At 62.1% G+C, this 14,478-nt stretch overlaps 1 protein-coding gene across 16 annotated transcripts in view; it reads right to left on the reverse strand.

Annotated features, from left to right (window-relative positions):
* Window positions 1–14,478, reverse strand: part of LOC144369009 (uncharacterized) — a 21,224-nt gene continuing 6,746 nt past the window's right edge. For 8 of the 16 annotated variants that reach the window (XM_078028063.1, XM_078028064.1, XM_078028062.1 and 5 more), the window contains 6 exons: window positions 14,304–14,394; window positions 13,576–14,156; window positions 12,331–13,483; window positions 12,127–12,220; window positions 11,235–11,997; window positions 7,633–11,133 (listed from right to left, as the gene is read on the reverse strand). Coding sequence is in view for 13 of the 16 variants with exons in the window: in XM_078028054.1 (XP_077884180.1) it covers window positions 14,093–14,156; window positions 14,304–14,394 (155 nt within the window). In the remaining 3 variants the exon portion in view is untranslated. Of the gene's footprint in view, window positions 4,513–7,632; window positions 11,134–11,234; window positions 11,998–12,126; window positions 12,221–12,330; window positions 13,484–13,575; window positions 14,157–14,303; window positions 14,395–14,478 lie in introns of those variants that run through there. The other 8 variants (XM_078028050.1, XM_078028051.1, XM_078028052.1 and 5 more) reach the window with 8 other exon arrangements.

Raw genomic sequence — 14,478 nt, forward strand, 5'->3', positions numbered from 1 at the left:
TATTTACACACTAACACACGCAAATGTCTCTATTACACCTTCATCGTAACATGCTTAACATTAAACACGTTATGTGAATAAGAGAGAAAAATAATTAAAGTCATTTATCTTTGGACAGATATGTTGGTTTCCGTAAAATGGCTAACCCGTTGGAATTTTTTTTTTCCCCATAAAATTGCTGAGGCCTTCTTCAAAGTTATATTTTTTTGGGGCAATAAATTTGAAATCGTTGACACCTTACAGCAGGTCCTCTCTGTTGGACCGTGACATTTGTAATTGAGACAGTGTGCTCTCTGCAGGTGCCGAGGTGCCTGGTGCAAGCGAGGCAGGTAAACTCTGCTCTGCTGAATACCTTCCGTCGCATTAGAATGTGCAACTATTTCACCCAAAGGTGTCCACAGGCGGGCGTCCTGCCTGCTGCCCGTGGCCTTCAGAGGAGCGTGAGGGGGCCACAGGACTCCGTGAGTGATGGCCGCTAGCTACGGTCTATTTTGGAGTCGTTCCTTATGTTTCCTGTGAACGCTTCTCAGATCTTAGATCCCGCAGACTCGTAGATCTCGCCGCATGCTGGTACAGTCTATAAATTTGTTTAATTAAAAATAGGGCTTTATTAAAAGATGCTTTCCATGCATCGGAATCCTCCAGGGCACAGTCCTGTCACTTGAGATTGCATCCCGCCTGCGAGGGGACCTGGCTGCCTCTGGCTGCTTCCACCTGCCTCCACCTGCCTCCACCTGCCTCCCTGTTGGAGGCGGGGCTCACTGGCTTCCTGTTCCCAAGCCCTGGATTCAATAATGACCATTTTCTAGAAGCTTTGAAAGACGAAGCTGCTGGTCCTTGTTGCTCTAGTCATCGAGTCGGTTTAGTAATCGGATGCCACCAACCTTGAGGTTTGTTTGGAAGGGGGTTCGTGCCATGCTGGGTCCCTTGGTCTGGCACCCAGGGCCCTGGATTCAGCCCCGTGAGGCCTCCTGCAGGTTCTCAGAGGCTCCACACCAGCTTTGCTCCAAAGTGTTGCAACTCAGTGATCAGGACTTCAGCCACCTGGGCAGCCGGGACTCACACTGCGGGACGGTCAGGTCGTCCCGACTGGGCAGGGCTTTCAGTGGTCATGCAGGTCACTTCCTGTGTGGCAATGTCACTTTCCTCCTGAGATGTCGGTTGAACACGCTCCACGTTGCCACCAAGTGAAGCAAAGGGTGCCATCCTCTGTGTGGGGACTTGCAGAGCTGTCACGGGAGAGAGTCCCGCCATTTCCCTGTGCAGAATGGAAGGCTGAAGCTGCACTTTCCTGGGAGGGCTCGATTCCAGGTCAGCATGTGGCACCCACGAGGAGGCCCCATGAGCTGAGGCTTGCTGAGGGGACAGGAGCCGCCGTGGGGCTCCAGCCTGCTTCCCCACTGGGGGCAGATCCATGTGGGTGCGGCTTCTCCTGGAGCCCTCCCCCATGCTGGATGGGTCCTAGGGCTTCCTCAAGGCTAGTGTTCCCAAGCCAGCAGCACTCTGCCCGGGGGCCCACTGTAGCCTCATCGGCTGAGGGAAAGTTCAGCACCGACTTCTGCATTATAAAATTTAAACATCATCAGGAGACAGTAGAATGACTCGCTGTGGCTTGACCTTGTGGCAGGAAGACGCACTCCCGGCCTGTGGGGTGGCTGCTCAGCCCTGAACTTCACCTGTCAGTGTCCTGCCACTGCATCTGGAGACTGGGACATCTCAGGCGTGTGCTGAGAGCCTTAGCTGAGTAGGAATGAGCTTGACATTTTTGGTTGAGATGATAATGGTTCAGATGTGCATTCAATTGGATATTAGACCCCTGCTGTCCGCCTCCACCTGCTACTTCCGAGTTCTCGAGGGGATTCCCGGAGAGTTCCCATTGGTTGGGGAAGTGTGGGAGGAGGGAATTCCGGAGGAGGGATTTCTGGATGGTGTGGTGTGTCCCGGGAGAAGGCCACATGCGTGGCGTTTGTGGGAGTTTTGGAAATAAAGTTTGTTCCTCCTTGAGTGGCTCGTGATTTTGTGCCCAGCCACACTGCGGCATTTGGTGGCCCGTATGGGGAACGCCTGAATCTTGGGGTAAGTGAAATTGCTTGCCCCTGAGGGAGAGCAAGAGCTCCAAAGTAGCAGGCTGAGGTTGACAGCAGGGGTCTAATCTCCAATTGAATGCACATCTTAACATAACCATGATCATCTCAATGGCTTGCTGGAGTCACCTCTCAACCAAAAATGCCCTTCGTCCTCAGCAGGCTCTCAGCAGGCGTGGCTCTGGGAGGGCCAGGGAGGGCTTCTCCAGACACGGCTGGAGGTCTCCCACTGCAGGTTCCGCTAAAGCCACCCTCAGCACATGGCCCAAGGTTGGTACCTCAGGCATGCACGGGCAGGGCACTGCCAAAGCCGGGTCGAGGTGGAGGCCAGCAGGCCCGAGCTGCTCGCCCTCACCCAGGTGACCACAATGTCACTCAGTTCACATGTGAGGAACTGGCCTAAGAGCAAAACCCACCACGGGCGGGCAGCAGGCACTGACGGCACTGAGGGCCACCTGCTGAGGGCGGCTACCGTCTTCCCTGAGGTCCTGGAGCAGAGGGCCATCCTCAATGGGCCACGAGCTGGGACAGCTGTCCCAGCCCCAGCGGAGGAGGAGCACCTGCTGTGGTGGAGCCAGGCTGGACGCTGTGACAGGGTGTCCCTCCACACTCGTGGGGCAGGGAGGCCAGAGCCTGCCTCTGTGTCTAATGCCAACCACAGAGGCCCGTCCTGGGAAAGCAGAGTGACCGTCTGTGAGAGCCAACTGCGACTGCGCGGCAGAAGCCAGTGTCCTTCCAGTGGCACCTCGTGTCTCGTCCTCCGGGAGTCACTGTCCTGGGAGTTTCAGGGGCTTGTCCACGGAGCAGACTCCTTCAGTGTGCGGCGCTTCCATTTTCAGCATGCTGTCCCCAAGGCCACCTCCATCCCAGCCAGCAGGTCAGGAGCCCCCTCCCACCTCGTGAGGTGGTGCTCCGCCAGGCCCGCCAGGGGTCCTCACTCTGCCCATCTTGGGGCACCCACAGCCACCCCCAGAAAGGGCTGCAGGAAGTGAGGAGGAAGGAAGGTCCTGGAGGGTCCAGGGCAGCGCCCACCCGGCCTGCGTGCCCCCTCGGGCAGGGCTGCTGGGAAGCCGTCACCCGCTGCTCACCAGCCAGCCTGGTCCAGGAGCCAGAGCACGCATCAGCTGCTTGGCAGGAGCCTGGACTCCGGGCCAGGCCTCAAGGCTCGGCCAGCTGCAGAGCAGGGGCGTGCTGTCCCACGAGCCTCACAGGAGAGGGCGCTGGGGAGCAGCCTGCCCAGGGTGTAGCCCTCAGGCCAAGGGGCTCGCTGGGCCAAGGCATGGAAGAGCACCTGTGTATGGCACTGGTGGAGCAGGGCCTGGCTTGGCCCCACGTGGTCTCCAGGTCCCACGAGCAGGAGGGAAGGAGGCCAGGGCCATCCATGGACTGTCCTGCAACAGCTAGGGTGTGAAGGGCAGCTAACTGGCCTGCTCATCAAGACCCACCAGGGAGGCCGTGCCACACCACACCCTGCCAGGCTGAGCAGGTGACGTCGCCTGCTCCCCTCCCGGGTTCCTGGAGCTGGACAAATGGAAAGCTGGACATCTCGATGACTTGGTCAAGGCCACCGGCTACCAAGTTCAGGCGGTGCCTGCGGGTGGTGCTGCGGTAGCCCAGGCCCGGGCTGAGGCAGAGACCAGGGCCTGGCACAGCTGACACGGCTGTTGCAGCCTTGGTCCCCGACACTGACCGGATCCTCCACGTATGTGTCTCTCCCGAGCCCTGCCTGCTGCTGATGGGAGGCAGGACACGAGGTGGGTCTGGGCTGGGACGCCCTCCAGGCTCTGCCCCCACAGGTGTGAGTGACGAGCACCCCGTCCAGTTTGGAGACCGAGCCGCTGCCCCAGGAGAAGAAGGCCACGTCCCCACCCCCACACGACTGGCCACCAAGGAGGGGCCAGTGTCACTTACCACTGAGGCCCGTCACTCACAGACTGGCACCGCGAGGGCAGCAGGGCAATCCGTCCAGACTCCCAGCAGGAGGGCTTGCCAGGGCATCCGCGGCGATCACTGTCCACGCTCTAATTCCAGCAGTTTCCGGCAGGAGACATGGCGACCCAGAGCCGACCTGCAGCTCCCTCCACCGCAGCTGCCGGGCTTCTAAGTGAGTCCGTAAACACGACCTTCTGGTGGGAGTCTACCTTCATTCACTGCTGTGCTTTTATTGAGCGCCTACAAGGTGCCCTGCAGAGTGAACTGTGCAGGGAGTATCTTCTGGGTCTGCCCACGTGGTCCGGGAGGGAGCGGGAAACTGAGCCTGCTTCCTGTTCCCCTCACAGGACACTGGCAGGGCCAGCTGAGGAGGCAGGTCTCCTCTGGCTCTGGGGTTCAGAGGCTCCAGTGCATATGGTCCCCTTTGCTTTGGGACAGTGGCAGCCTGGTTCATCATGGCAGGAGTGTGGTGGAGGCCTGTCCACCTCAGGGCCGCCTGGAGGAAAGAGAAAGGAAGAGCTGGGGTCTCAATGTCCCCTCCAAGGTCACCCCAATGACCTGACTTCTCCCAGCAGACCCCTGGTCTAAAGCTTCCACCACCTCCAACAGAGCCACAGGCTGGGGACTGAGTCACATGGGTTTCGGGGGACCTTCCGGACCCCAGGAGCTGCTGAGGGTCCCTAGCCTGGTCCTGAGAGCTGGTCAGGGAGGGCTCCCGAGGGGACAGCCCTGTGCTGCAGGGTCTGGGAGCGGAGCCCAGGGTGTGACCGTGAGAGCCAGGCTGCAGGAGCAGGGACGGGAAGCAGGCAGGCTGGCGAGGGCGCGGTGCCCAGCACACGGCGCCAAGGTGGGCAGTGTTGGCTGAGCATGGGGTCCCTGCCTGTGGGTCAGGGGAGGACACAAGGCTTGCCCCCCAGAAGGCAGAGCCCGGTCGAGAGAAAGTGAAGGCGAGCAGCGGTCTGGCTGCTGGTGGGGACGGCCGCGGTGCCCGCGGCCAGGGCTCTTGGAGGCTTCCAGAGGTGGGCAGGCAGGGGGCAGGCAGCGGGCAGGCAGGGCTTCCCGAGCTGTGCTCCAGGGGCAGCAGGAACCGCCTGATGCAGCATTTACACCACGGGCATCGGCAGAGTTTCCTCATCTCTGAATGGGAGCCATGTCCACCCAGGGAGGAGGCTGACCCCTGGCTAGCGCTGACGGAGGCACAGCACGGGACCCCAACCCTTGCAGTGAGTGGCAGCCAGGAGGGGCCTTCCTGGTTTCCCCAGATGCAGAAGATCATCTGGAGTGGGCTGTCCAGGAGCAGGGGCAGGATGGCGAGGGGAGGTGACCGCTAATGCTGACCAGGGCAGCTTCAGAAGAACTTGGCCTCTGGAGGAGAGGCCTGGCTCAAGGAGGGTTCAAGTGGGAGTGCAGGGCGGAGGCACAGAAGGTAGCCATGCGGGTGGAGTCCAGAGGAGGTCGCGCCAGCCAGGCCAGAGTGGGAGGGTCCGGCAGGCAGCTGGCATGGTGAGCAGGCTAAAGGGGCCAGGCTGCCCAGGCCTGGGGACAGAGCGGGGCCTGGGGACGGTGACAGGACTGTTTTTGAAAGGGGCAGAGGAAGGGCCAGGCCAGAACCTCTGGCTCTCAAGGAGGGGCCCACACAGGGAAGGACAAGCCCAGGTCATGGAAGCAAGGGTGGACAGCTAAGGGCAGTCTGCGGGCTCCCCTTGGTTCATGGTGGTGACCGTGGGAGCTGAGAACCTGGGGTTGTCAGCAGAGAGCTTCTCTCCTCTCCAGACCAGCTGGCCATGGCTGCGACCCCCAACACGAAGGTCACAAGAAAGCCCGAGCCTTGGGACCATCCCTGATAACAGACCCCAAGCGCCCGCTAGGGCTGGAGCGCCAAGGGAACTGGCTGAACTTACCCACAGTCCTCTGCACATTTGCACAAGACAGGTTATCAGGAGGGCCAGTGCAGGGCATCTTCCTGACCCCATGAGGACCTTGTGTTGAGCAATGAAGAAATGACCAGGTTGCAAATTGGTAGGGCCCCGTTGAAACCCAGCAGAGTGATTACACCCAGATGCTGTGTGGCCTCAGGCTAGTGTGTCTGCTTCTCTGTGCCTTGAGGCCTCAACTTAATATTTACTAACTTGGAAACTGTGGGCAGAATTAAGTGGTCCCCGGAGGGCGGTTCAGCCCGGGACGTGGGTCGTCTCACAGCTTCCCATGAGCTGCTGCTTGTCTTTCATTTAGTTTGTGTTTTCTTACATCGGGGAAGGTCCCAGCAGAGCTGCCGCCCAATGACTCTAGTAAATAAACCAATTACTACGTCCAGGGACAGGCCAGGCGAGGGGGACCCGGGCACCATGCTGCAGGTCTGGGAAACACATGTCCGTGGGCAGCCCTGGGCGTCCCTCTGGTGTGACCACCCTGCTCTCAGCCAGGAAGCCCAGCAGAGCCAGGGGCCTCCGTGACCTCAAGGTTCTGGTGAAGGACTTGACCACAAGGAAGGCACCGTGTAGGCCCTGGGCTCGCCCAGAGGGGCCCAGCCCTGGTCAGGGCTTCAGGGTGCTACTGGCCAGTGAATCCACCAGGTGGCCCCGGGGACTTACCTGCAGGACAAAGGGGGGCTGTAGCCTTGGTGGGAACGAGCCAGGCTGCCCGCTGCCCGCTGCCCGAGCACCGTCCATCTCCCCCTCGCCCACTGTTCATTCTGTGGACAGCTGCTCAGGCATCCCGATGCTGGGCCTGCAGTGACCTCTGAAGCACCTCAGCCCTGCCCACGATGCCTAGCCACATCTTCAGGCTGGTCATCCCCCAGGGCCAGGGGGCGGTCCCCAGGAAGGTGCCTGGGCATCAGCAAGGACCTGATGCCAGAGGACAGTTGCAAGTCCTGCCCTGGAGGAAATGGTGGCCCAGGGGGACGAGGAAGAAAGAAGAAAGAGGAAGAGCAGGGGGAGGGGGAGCAAGGTGGGGGAGGGGGATGGAGAGCAGGGGGCAGGGGAGGGGGCAGGGAGCGGGGGAGGAAGGGGGAGGGAGGAGGAGGAGGGGGAGGAGGGGGGTGGGGGAGACCCAGCCAGGGCAAGGTGGGGGAGGGGGGATGGAGAGCAGGGGGCAGGGGAGGGAACAGGGGGCGGGGGAGGAAGGGGGAGGGAGGAGGAGGAGGGGGAGGAGGGGGGTGGGGGAGACCCAGCCAGGGCAGCAGGGAAGGCGAGACTTCTGGGCGGGGGGGGGGGGGGGCGGGGGGTGCGGGCAGGAGACCCAGAGGACCAGGCCACTCTGGCCAAGGACGTGAGAGCAAGGAGGGAGAGCTCCCGAGAGGGACCTGGCCAGCTCAGGGGGACATGGCCAGCACAGGGCCCAGAGCGAGTGAGGGCAGGGACCCTGGGCCGTGTAGGACCCATGACAAGTATGCAGGGCAATGGCAGAGTTGGGGACGCGGTGCACCGAGTGCAGGTCCATGAGGAGGGGATGAGGGTGGCAGAGAAGGGCCAGGCCAGGTCAGATTTTCACCAAGGAATGACATCACCACACTGTGCCTGGCTGTCGTCAGTTATCAAGTGACCGCTGTGTGCCAACGCTATTCCAGGGCAGGCCTGTGACAATCCGCATGGTAGAGCACACAAGAGCTGAAAACTTTAGTAACTCCCTTTTATGGAAGGGAAATTGAGGCTCAGAACACAGGACACACAGCTGCAATCTCAGGAGCAAGCAAGGTCTGGGCCCAGCAGTCTGGCAAAGCTTGTTTCAGCAGAGCCACTTTGCCTGGGACTTTCGACTGATCCTGCTGCCCTGTGCAGAGGGTGGGCATGAGGGGGGCAGAGTGGCCCCAGGATCTCAGAAGTGTGGACACCCACGGTACCCCTCCTGCTGAGCCTCTGGCCTCAGGGTCTGGCCCCCACTTAATGACACATCCCTTCTCCAGGGCGTCCAGGGCCCATTAACCACTGGGCAGAACCCAGTCTCTTCCTCGCGGAGTCTGCGAGCTCCATTTCAAAGGTGGCGCCTTGGTCCCAGGGAGCAGTGTGTCCCCCGGAGAAGCCCTCTTGAAACCCTGGGGGGCAGGGCCGCCGCTCAGAGGGCGCTGAAGACAGGAATGACGGCAGTGACCGTGACCTCGGGGGACCTGGGGCCTGGTGTGGAGGAGCCTTCTCCTGCCTCTCACCTCCCACCGGGTGAGGCCTGGCCAGAGCTCTGCAGGGTCCCGGCAGCAGTGGCCCTGGGACCCAGGACACCCAGGACCATCTTGGGGCTGGGCCGCGTGTCCATTCCACGCTGCTCTTCTTGGGAGGCGGTCACCCTGTCTGCCCCACTGCGGGAGCCCCTCCTTGGAGGGCAAGTGGTAAGTGTGGAAAGATCCGTGAGCTCCCGCCACCAGGCCCAGCCCCAGGCTGCGTCCTCCTCCCGCTGCTGAAGGTCAGCTTCCACTTCTCGCTGGGCGCGTGGGAAGCTGCTGGGCAGGCTGGCCGGGAGGGGATCGCCAGATGCCCACCTCAGAGGACCGTCCTGGCCGAGCTGCGGGAAATAAGGGGGAACCCAGAGCAAGGAAAGGCCGGGAGGAGCGGGTGGGATGGGCTGTGCTCTCCGCCCTCCTGTGCGCTCACCAGGGAGAGCCGCAGCAGAGGGACCCTCAATCCCCCGCCTCCGCCCCTTCCCGTCTGGGGCAGGCTCAGGGTGGCAGTGTCCCAGGGGCCCTGAGAGAATGACCTGGGGTTTCCCAGGAGTCTGGGTGCTGAACAAAGGGGAAAAGACGGGCCTGCAGGAAGCTCTGCGAATCCCTGACCGGGTGCCATGGCCGCGTGGGCAGCTGTCTGCTGGCCTCCTTGCCCTGGAGAAGCCCCTTCCTGAGCAGGCCTCGGCTGCCGGAGGGCCTGGCTTGGGCTCTGGTTAGCGAGGGGTGCACTGCAGCACACCGGGGTTCCTGAGCTTCAGAAAGCCCTCACACGGAGTCTCTACATGGGAGGACAGCGTGACCTTTACCTGCAGCCGGGGGCTCTCTACACGGTGCTGCCTCGGCTCAGGGCACGGAGGGAATGCAGATGAGGGGACCGCGACCCGGCAGCCCCGCGCGCCCTGCAGCCCCGCACCCCTCCTTCCAAGTTCCTCCTTCTGCCAACCTTGGTTGCTCAGGGTCATTAACCTTTCCTCTGGTTGGGGGACCTACCACCCATGCCTGTCCCTCTTCGTAACTGCCGTCACTGCTGCTGTGAGGCACGGGGCCCTCCCAGGAGTCCAGGCACTCCACGCCCAGAGCGGCCACTTGCAGGCCCCTCCACACTTCCCGGGATTCTGTGCTTCTCTCTCCTTCCTTAAAAGTGGTGGCCTGGTGTCCCTGGGATGCCCAAGCACACGCTGGATCTTGTTTCCTGTGCAGCTTTTATTAGGTAAGGAATCTCGTGCTGCAGGCCGTCTGTCTCGGTGCCTGCGATCCGATCCGGCTGTGCTCCACTCCACCTGATTACATGCGGGCCTGGGGTCCCCCGTGCAGTGCCTGCTCCTGAGCTTCTGTGGGCTGCTCCTTGGGGGTCTCCTGGCCCTCGGGGCCGCTGCTCCTCCATTCTGTGTTGGGGCCACCTCCCGAGCTGTGGCCTGTCTTCCCTCTCTGGAAGGGACTCTGACATCAATCTTACTGCGGCCGACATATCGGCTTTCCTCTTCTGTCAGTGCCCAGTGTGGTTAGTTCAGGACCTGTTCACCGGGCAGGGCCTGCGGTCTGAGGGCGCTCCGCGGCTGCCGGCGGTGCGAGGCGGGGTCCCACTTCACACTCTCCTCCGGGGATCACTGTCTTTTCAGCTTTGCTGATTGGTCACCCTGTCCTCCCCTCGGTCCCCAGCACTGGGTCAGCTGTGACTGCATGAGCTTCAGCCCTCAGTGTTCAGGTGTTGGCAGGTGAACCCCTGGTCACAGCCTCCCCAGCATGGTGCGCTCCCAGTGCTGGGGACCCTCAGTCCCTCGGGGCCCCACCCCGTGGCCGTACAGGGTTCAGAGGCCCCCACGGGGCAACCCTGGCCTCCTCCTGAGCAGCAGGGCACGGAGGCCGCCGCGGGGGCTGTAACTCTCACCCCACAGGGATGCGTCCTGCCCGAACTGGGTCAGAAGAGGAGGCGTCCCTGGCCCAAGGCCACTTCTCCTGAGTGTCAGGATCCAGATCCGACCCCACTGGCTGGGCCCTGCCGCGCCTCTGGCCACCCTCAGAGGTGCTCCAGGTGTCCCCGGGAGGGGCATGCGCATCCCTAACCAGTCCCCGAGACCTGCGCCTCAGCTCTGGGCGCCCACCGGGAAGCTTGAGAACCGGGTGGATGTCCCCTCCACAGTCACCGCGAAGCCTTGGCACCAGCTCCACATCCTGCCCAGGACCTGCCCCTGAGGAGGACACAGGCCAGAGCCGTGGAGGCAAGAGGCTGTGCCTCCTGCCCGGGGCCTCTCAAGGGCAGAGTCTGGACAGCAGTGGCCGACTCTGGCTCCCAGGATGGTGATATTCCTGCTTCACTGGGTGCCGGGGGGTTGGTGGCCCCATACAGTGGCTAGTTTGATGGGATCAGCTTGTGCTAACACCATCGCCGTCACCGTCACAAGTGCTCGCCCACCTTTTGCAGCTGGCCCGGGGCCCGAGGCCTGCCCGCTTCGCCCCAGCCCGTGCCCAGCCTGGGAGGCTCCGCTTGTTCCTTGTTCTTCTGTTTTTTATCCATGTTCTCAAATGACAGTTTTTATTGAAAATAACATTTCCAAATTGGAAAGAGGCCGTGCGGGGCTCTGGGCTCCTCTATGCTGCTTCCTTCAACCTTCTGCCATGTGTCATCCGGGTGGAAGGACGTGGAGAACACTCGGCCTCCCTCGTGCACGTAGCTGGGAGCGGCTGAGTGGCGTGGTGGCTTTGGGACGATGGCCGTGCCCCGCCTGGCTCTGCATCACAGGACCGCGTGGCCCTCCTCCAGGTCGGCCACAGTGGAGCGGTGCTGCTGGAATCTGGGCTCGTCTCCCGAGGCGTGGGGGTCTCCACACCTGCGTGATTCCCTGCAGCCTCATGGAGTCTGACCCACTCTCTGAGATTCCCCGTTAGACACGCCATTCAACACATGGAGCAGACTTTCCATCCACAGTTAGGTGTGGCCGGCACCAAAGCCAACCATGGAAATCACTGCCAAGAGAAGCTGTACCTACTACCCCCCGCTGTCCCCCAGCCACCTCCCCCGTCCCTGCCAACCCCCTGGGATCAGGTGGCCTCCACCATGTCATCACCTGCAGCTTCTGTCTGGTTTCGGTCGCTCAGTGAGTCTTCAAGTCCATCCACGCCGCAGCCTGGGTCGGATAACACTCCACCACAGGCAGGGACCACGTGCGGCCCACCCGGCCACCCACCTGTGGACACTCTGGTGGTGTCCACCTCCTGGCTCTGGTCTACAGGAGTGCAAGTCTCCTGTGGCTCTCACTCGGCTTCAGACCCCTGTGGCTGGAATCTCTGTGGTGCTGAGGCTTCGCTGCAGGAGAGTGTGGTGGACGGGTCAGGGCTCTGGACCGCACTCACGCTCCCTGACTTCCGTCTGTGAAGCCCTGGGCTGTGGACTGCACCTGGAGACAGGGTCCCTGAGGAGATGACCCAGGCTGAAGGAAGGGCAGGGCCCTCATGGGCAGGGCATGGCCTCGTCACCAGAGGAGGACACACTGGGGTCCCCTGCAGAGGCCAGACCACCGAGGACCCCTGAGAAGAGACCATTTGGATGCCAAGGTCAGGGCTGCGGAGGAGCCCACCTGCCAGGCCTGCTCCTGGGCCCCCAGGTCTGGGAGAAGATAAGCAGCCGCTGGCCGAGCCGCCCCAGGGGATTGAGTTACAGTGGCCTCAGAGAGCCAAGGTGGCCCGTGTCCGTCTGTTCTGCATCTCCACGTGCCACGCCCGAGGCCCGGTGTTGTGGGGAAGAGAGGTTTACGCTGCTCCAGGTTCAGAGGCCAAACGTCCAAACAGCAGGGGGCCAGCTCCGGCGAGGGCCACCTTGACCCCATCCACCTGCAGTGGACAGTGTCATGGATGGAACTTGAGTGTGGGGACAGCACAGGGTGAGACAGGAAGCCAAAGAACGGGGGGCCCGCCAGAGCTCCTGACCCCTCCAAGCCAGCCTCCCCGGTGACCTCTCACCAGACTCTGCTTCTTGGGTTCCAGGGGCCACAGAGCCACCCTAGGACCAAGCTCCCAACATGGACCACCTCCAAAACACAGGGTCACTGCAGACCTACGGGCCATGGAGGGATGTTCTGAGAAGTCAAGGGAGGCAGCAGCCCCAGGCAGCATGTCCAGGGTGACCGGAGCCTCCCCCGGGGTCCGTCCCAGACGGGCCATCACCTGAGGCACTGTGTGGCTGAAGCTGCGTGACCCTGGCCTGCTCCAGCAGCGGTCAGACCTGGCGTCCAGGCACAGGATGCCAAGCACTGTCCCATCTGGGTGTGTCCCTGGGTGCTGCCTGTCAGCCATGGTGACAGGAGAGGGCCACAGTTCCATGACGGGGGCCTTCCCCACCAAGGCCGGTCCCTCTCAGACTCGCCCAGCTGTGGACTGAGCAGGTGCCGAGGCCTTTCCTGACAGCATGGCTGCCAGCTCCTTAGGAGACCTGGACCGTGCGTGAGGCATCGGAGTCACCTGGAGAGGATCTCAAGTCTGCAGAGACTTGGCGGGTTCTAGGCGGGGACTCGGGCTTCCCGGGGTCAGGCGACCCAGGGTGTCCTGGACCCTTCCCGAGGGCGACGAGGGGCAGCAGTGATTTCCTCCCGCTTCCCGGAGGGAATCGTGGCCCGTGAGGTGACCCTCTGAGATGGCAGCTGGTAAGCAGTGGGACAGGACGGGGGACTCGCTTCGTTCCCCACCCCCAACACGCAAGTGGCACCAACTCTCCCCGATGCTGTGAGCTGCTTTTGCTGGGGACAAACCCCTGTGCTGACCTCTCCTGTCCTTCAGCTGGGCTGCCCTGGGGGAGGGGAGGGGAGGCAGAGGGGAGTGTCCCAATCGCTCTCCTTGCTTCATGTCCCCTGAATAAGGGGACCCGCCACTCCTTCGGGAGCTGTGGCCTGAGTGAGTTTCTACAATCTGCTCAGACCTGGGGGCTCCCTGCCCTCTCCAGGGCCTCCTCAGGTGCCCCCAGGCCAGATGCCACAGTCCCGTGGGACTCAGCATTGACCTCCTCCTTCAGTGAAGTTTCCCTGAAGATGAGGGTGGGGGCGTGGGGGGGGACCTGGAATTCCTGCCTGATGCGGAAACCGCCAGGAGTGGGCGTGGAGCTCGGAGAGGCAGGCGGGGGACCACAGGGACCTCGGGGACAGCACAGCACCGAGGGGCATCTCCCCGTTCAGACTTTTGATCCCAACCCACGACGTCACAGGGCCCTGACCTTCCTGTCCTGCAGCTCAGGCTCTCGACACACCACTTCCCTCGCAGACCTGCCACCTCATGGTGATGGTCTCCTTGCTCCATCTCCTGCCTCCCCTCTGCATCCCAGGTAGGGCTTGGGAAGGTAAAGAAGGTAAAAGTGTGAGCCAGAGGTTCAGCCCCTCCTTCAGAGTTTGCCAGATGTCCCTCCAAGCCACTTCAGCTTACCACCGTTGGCCATAGCTGCTCCTGAAAAGCAGAGCCTTCCGTGGGTCCCATTTACCACGCGGTGTCCCCACCAGTCTTGTTGGCAAGGAGGAGGTGTCGCACTGCGGTGGCAGTGTGTGCCAGGAGGGGTGAATGAGCCCACGTCCAAGGTGAACCTGGGCCAGCTTAACCGAGCACTGGGGAGCCCCCACCCAGCAGCTGGCAGAGTGGCTGGCCCTGCCCTGGGCACACACTGCCATCAGGGTCCCGCTCTGTGACAGACTCAGGGAGCAGGGTGTGAGTGGGGTGGGAGGTGCTTGTCCCTGGGGTGTCCTCCACAGTGCACCTAAAGAGGCCATGACCCCAGCCAGGCCACAGCTGACCCCACCACAGTCTCTTTCCCGCCAAGAGACCTGGACAGCCCTCTTGCACATCAGCAGGCGGTCCCTCAGCCACACCGATCTTTGGCAGACAGCCAGGCCCCACCTAGCTCCACCCACCCCAACACACGGTTCCACTCTGACCCCTGGGATGGCTCTCAGTCCAGGAAAAGCGACTGTTGCTGGCCCTGTGGGCATGGCCACCCTCCGCTCCGGAGCCCGCTGTATTGGTGACAAACATTTGGAACATTAGATCTAGCGGGGATGTCACTGCAAAGCCCTCTGGCCTTGCGGAGGCTGAGCAAGACCACACACGCACACCTCGCCCCGAAGACTGACTCAGGGACTGGGCCGAACCGCAGACCTCACCAGGCACTGGGAGATGTCTGTCCCGCATCAGGCTGCTCAGTTAGTGACACATCCCCCTCCTCCTCAGCATGTTCCGGAAGCCTCTTCCAGCCTGAGGATAGAGGCGCAGACAAGGCATCGTTAGAGAAAGTGGCTTTTCCACTCCATTACTCTCTAGATTGGCAGCAAACAGCCC

The sequence above is a fragment of the Ictidomys tridecemlineatus genome, chromosome 12 (genome assembly GCF_052094955.1).
Source record: "Ictidomys tridecemlineatus isolate mIctTri1 chromosome 12, mIctTri1.hap1, whole genome shotgun sequence".
Classification (NCBI taxonomy): Eukaryota; Metazoa; Chordata; class Mammalia; order Rodentia; family Sciuridae; genus Ictidomys; species Ictidomys tridecemlineatus.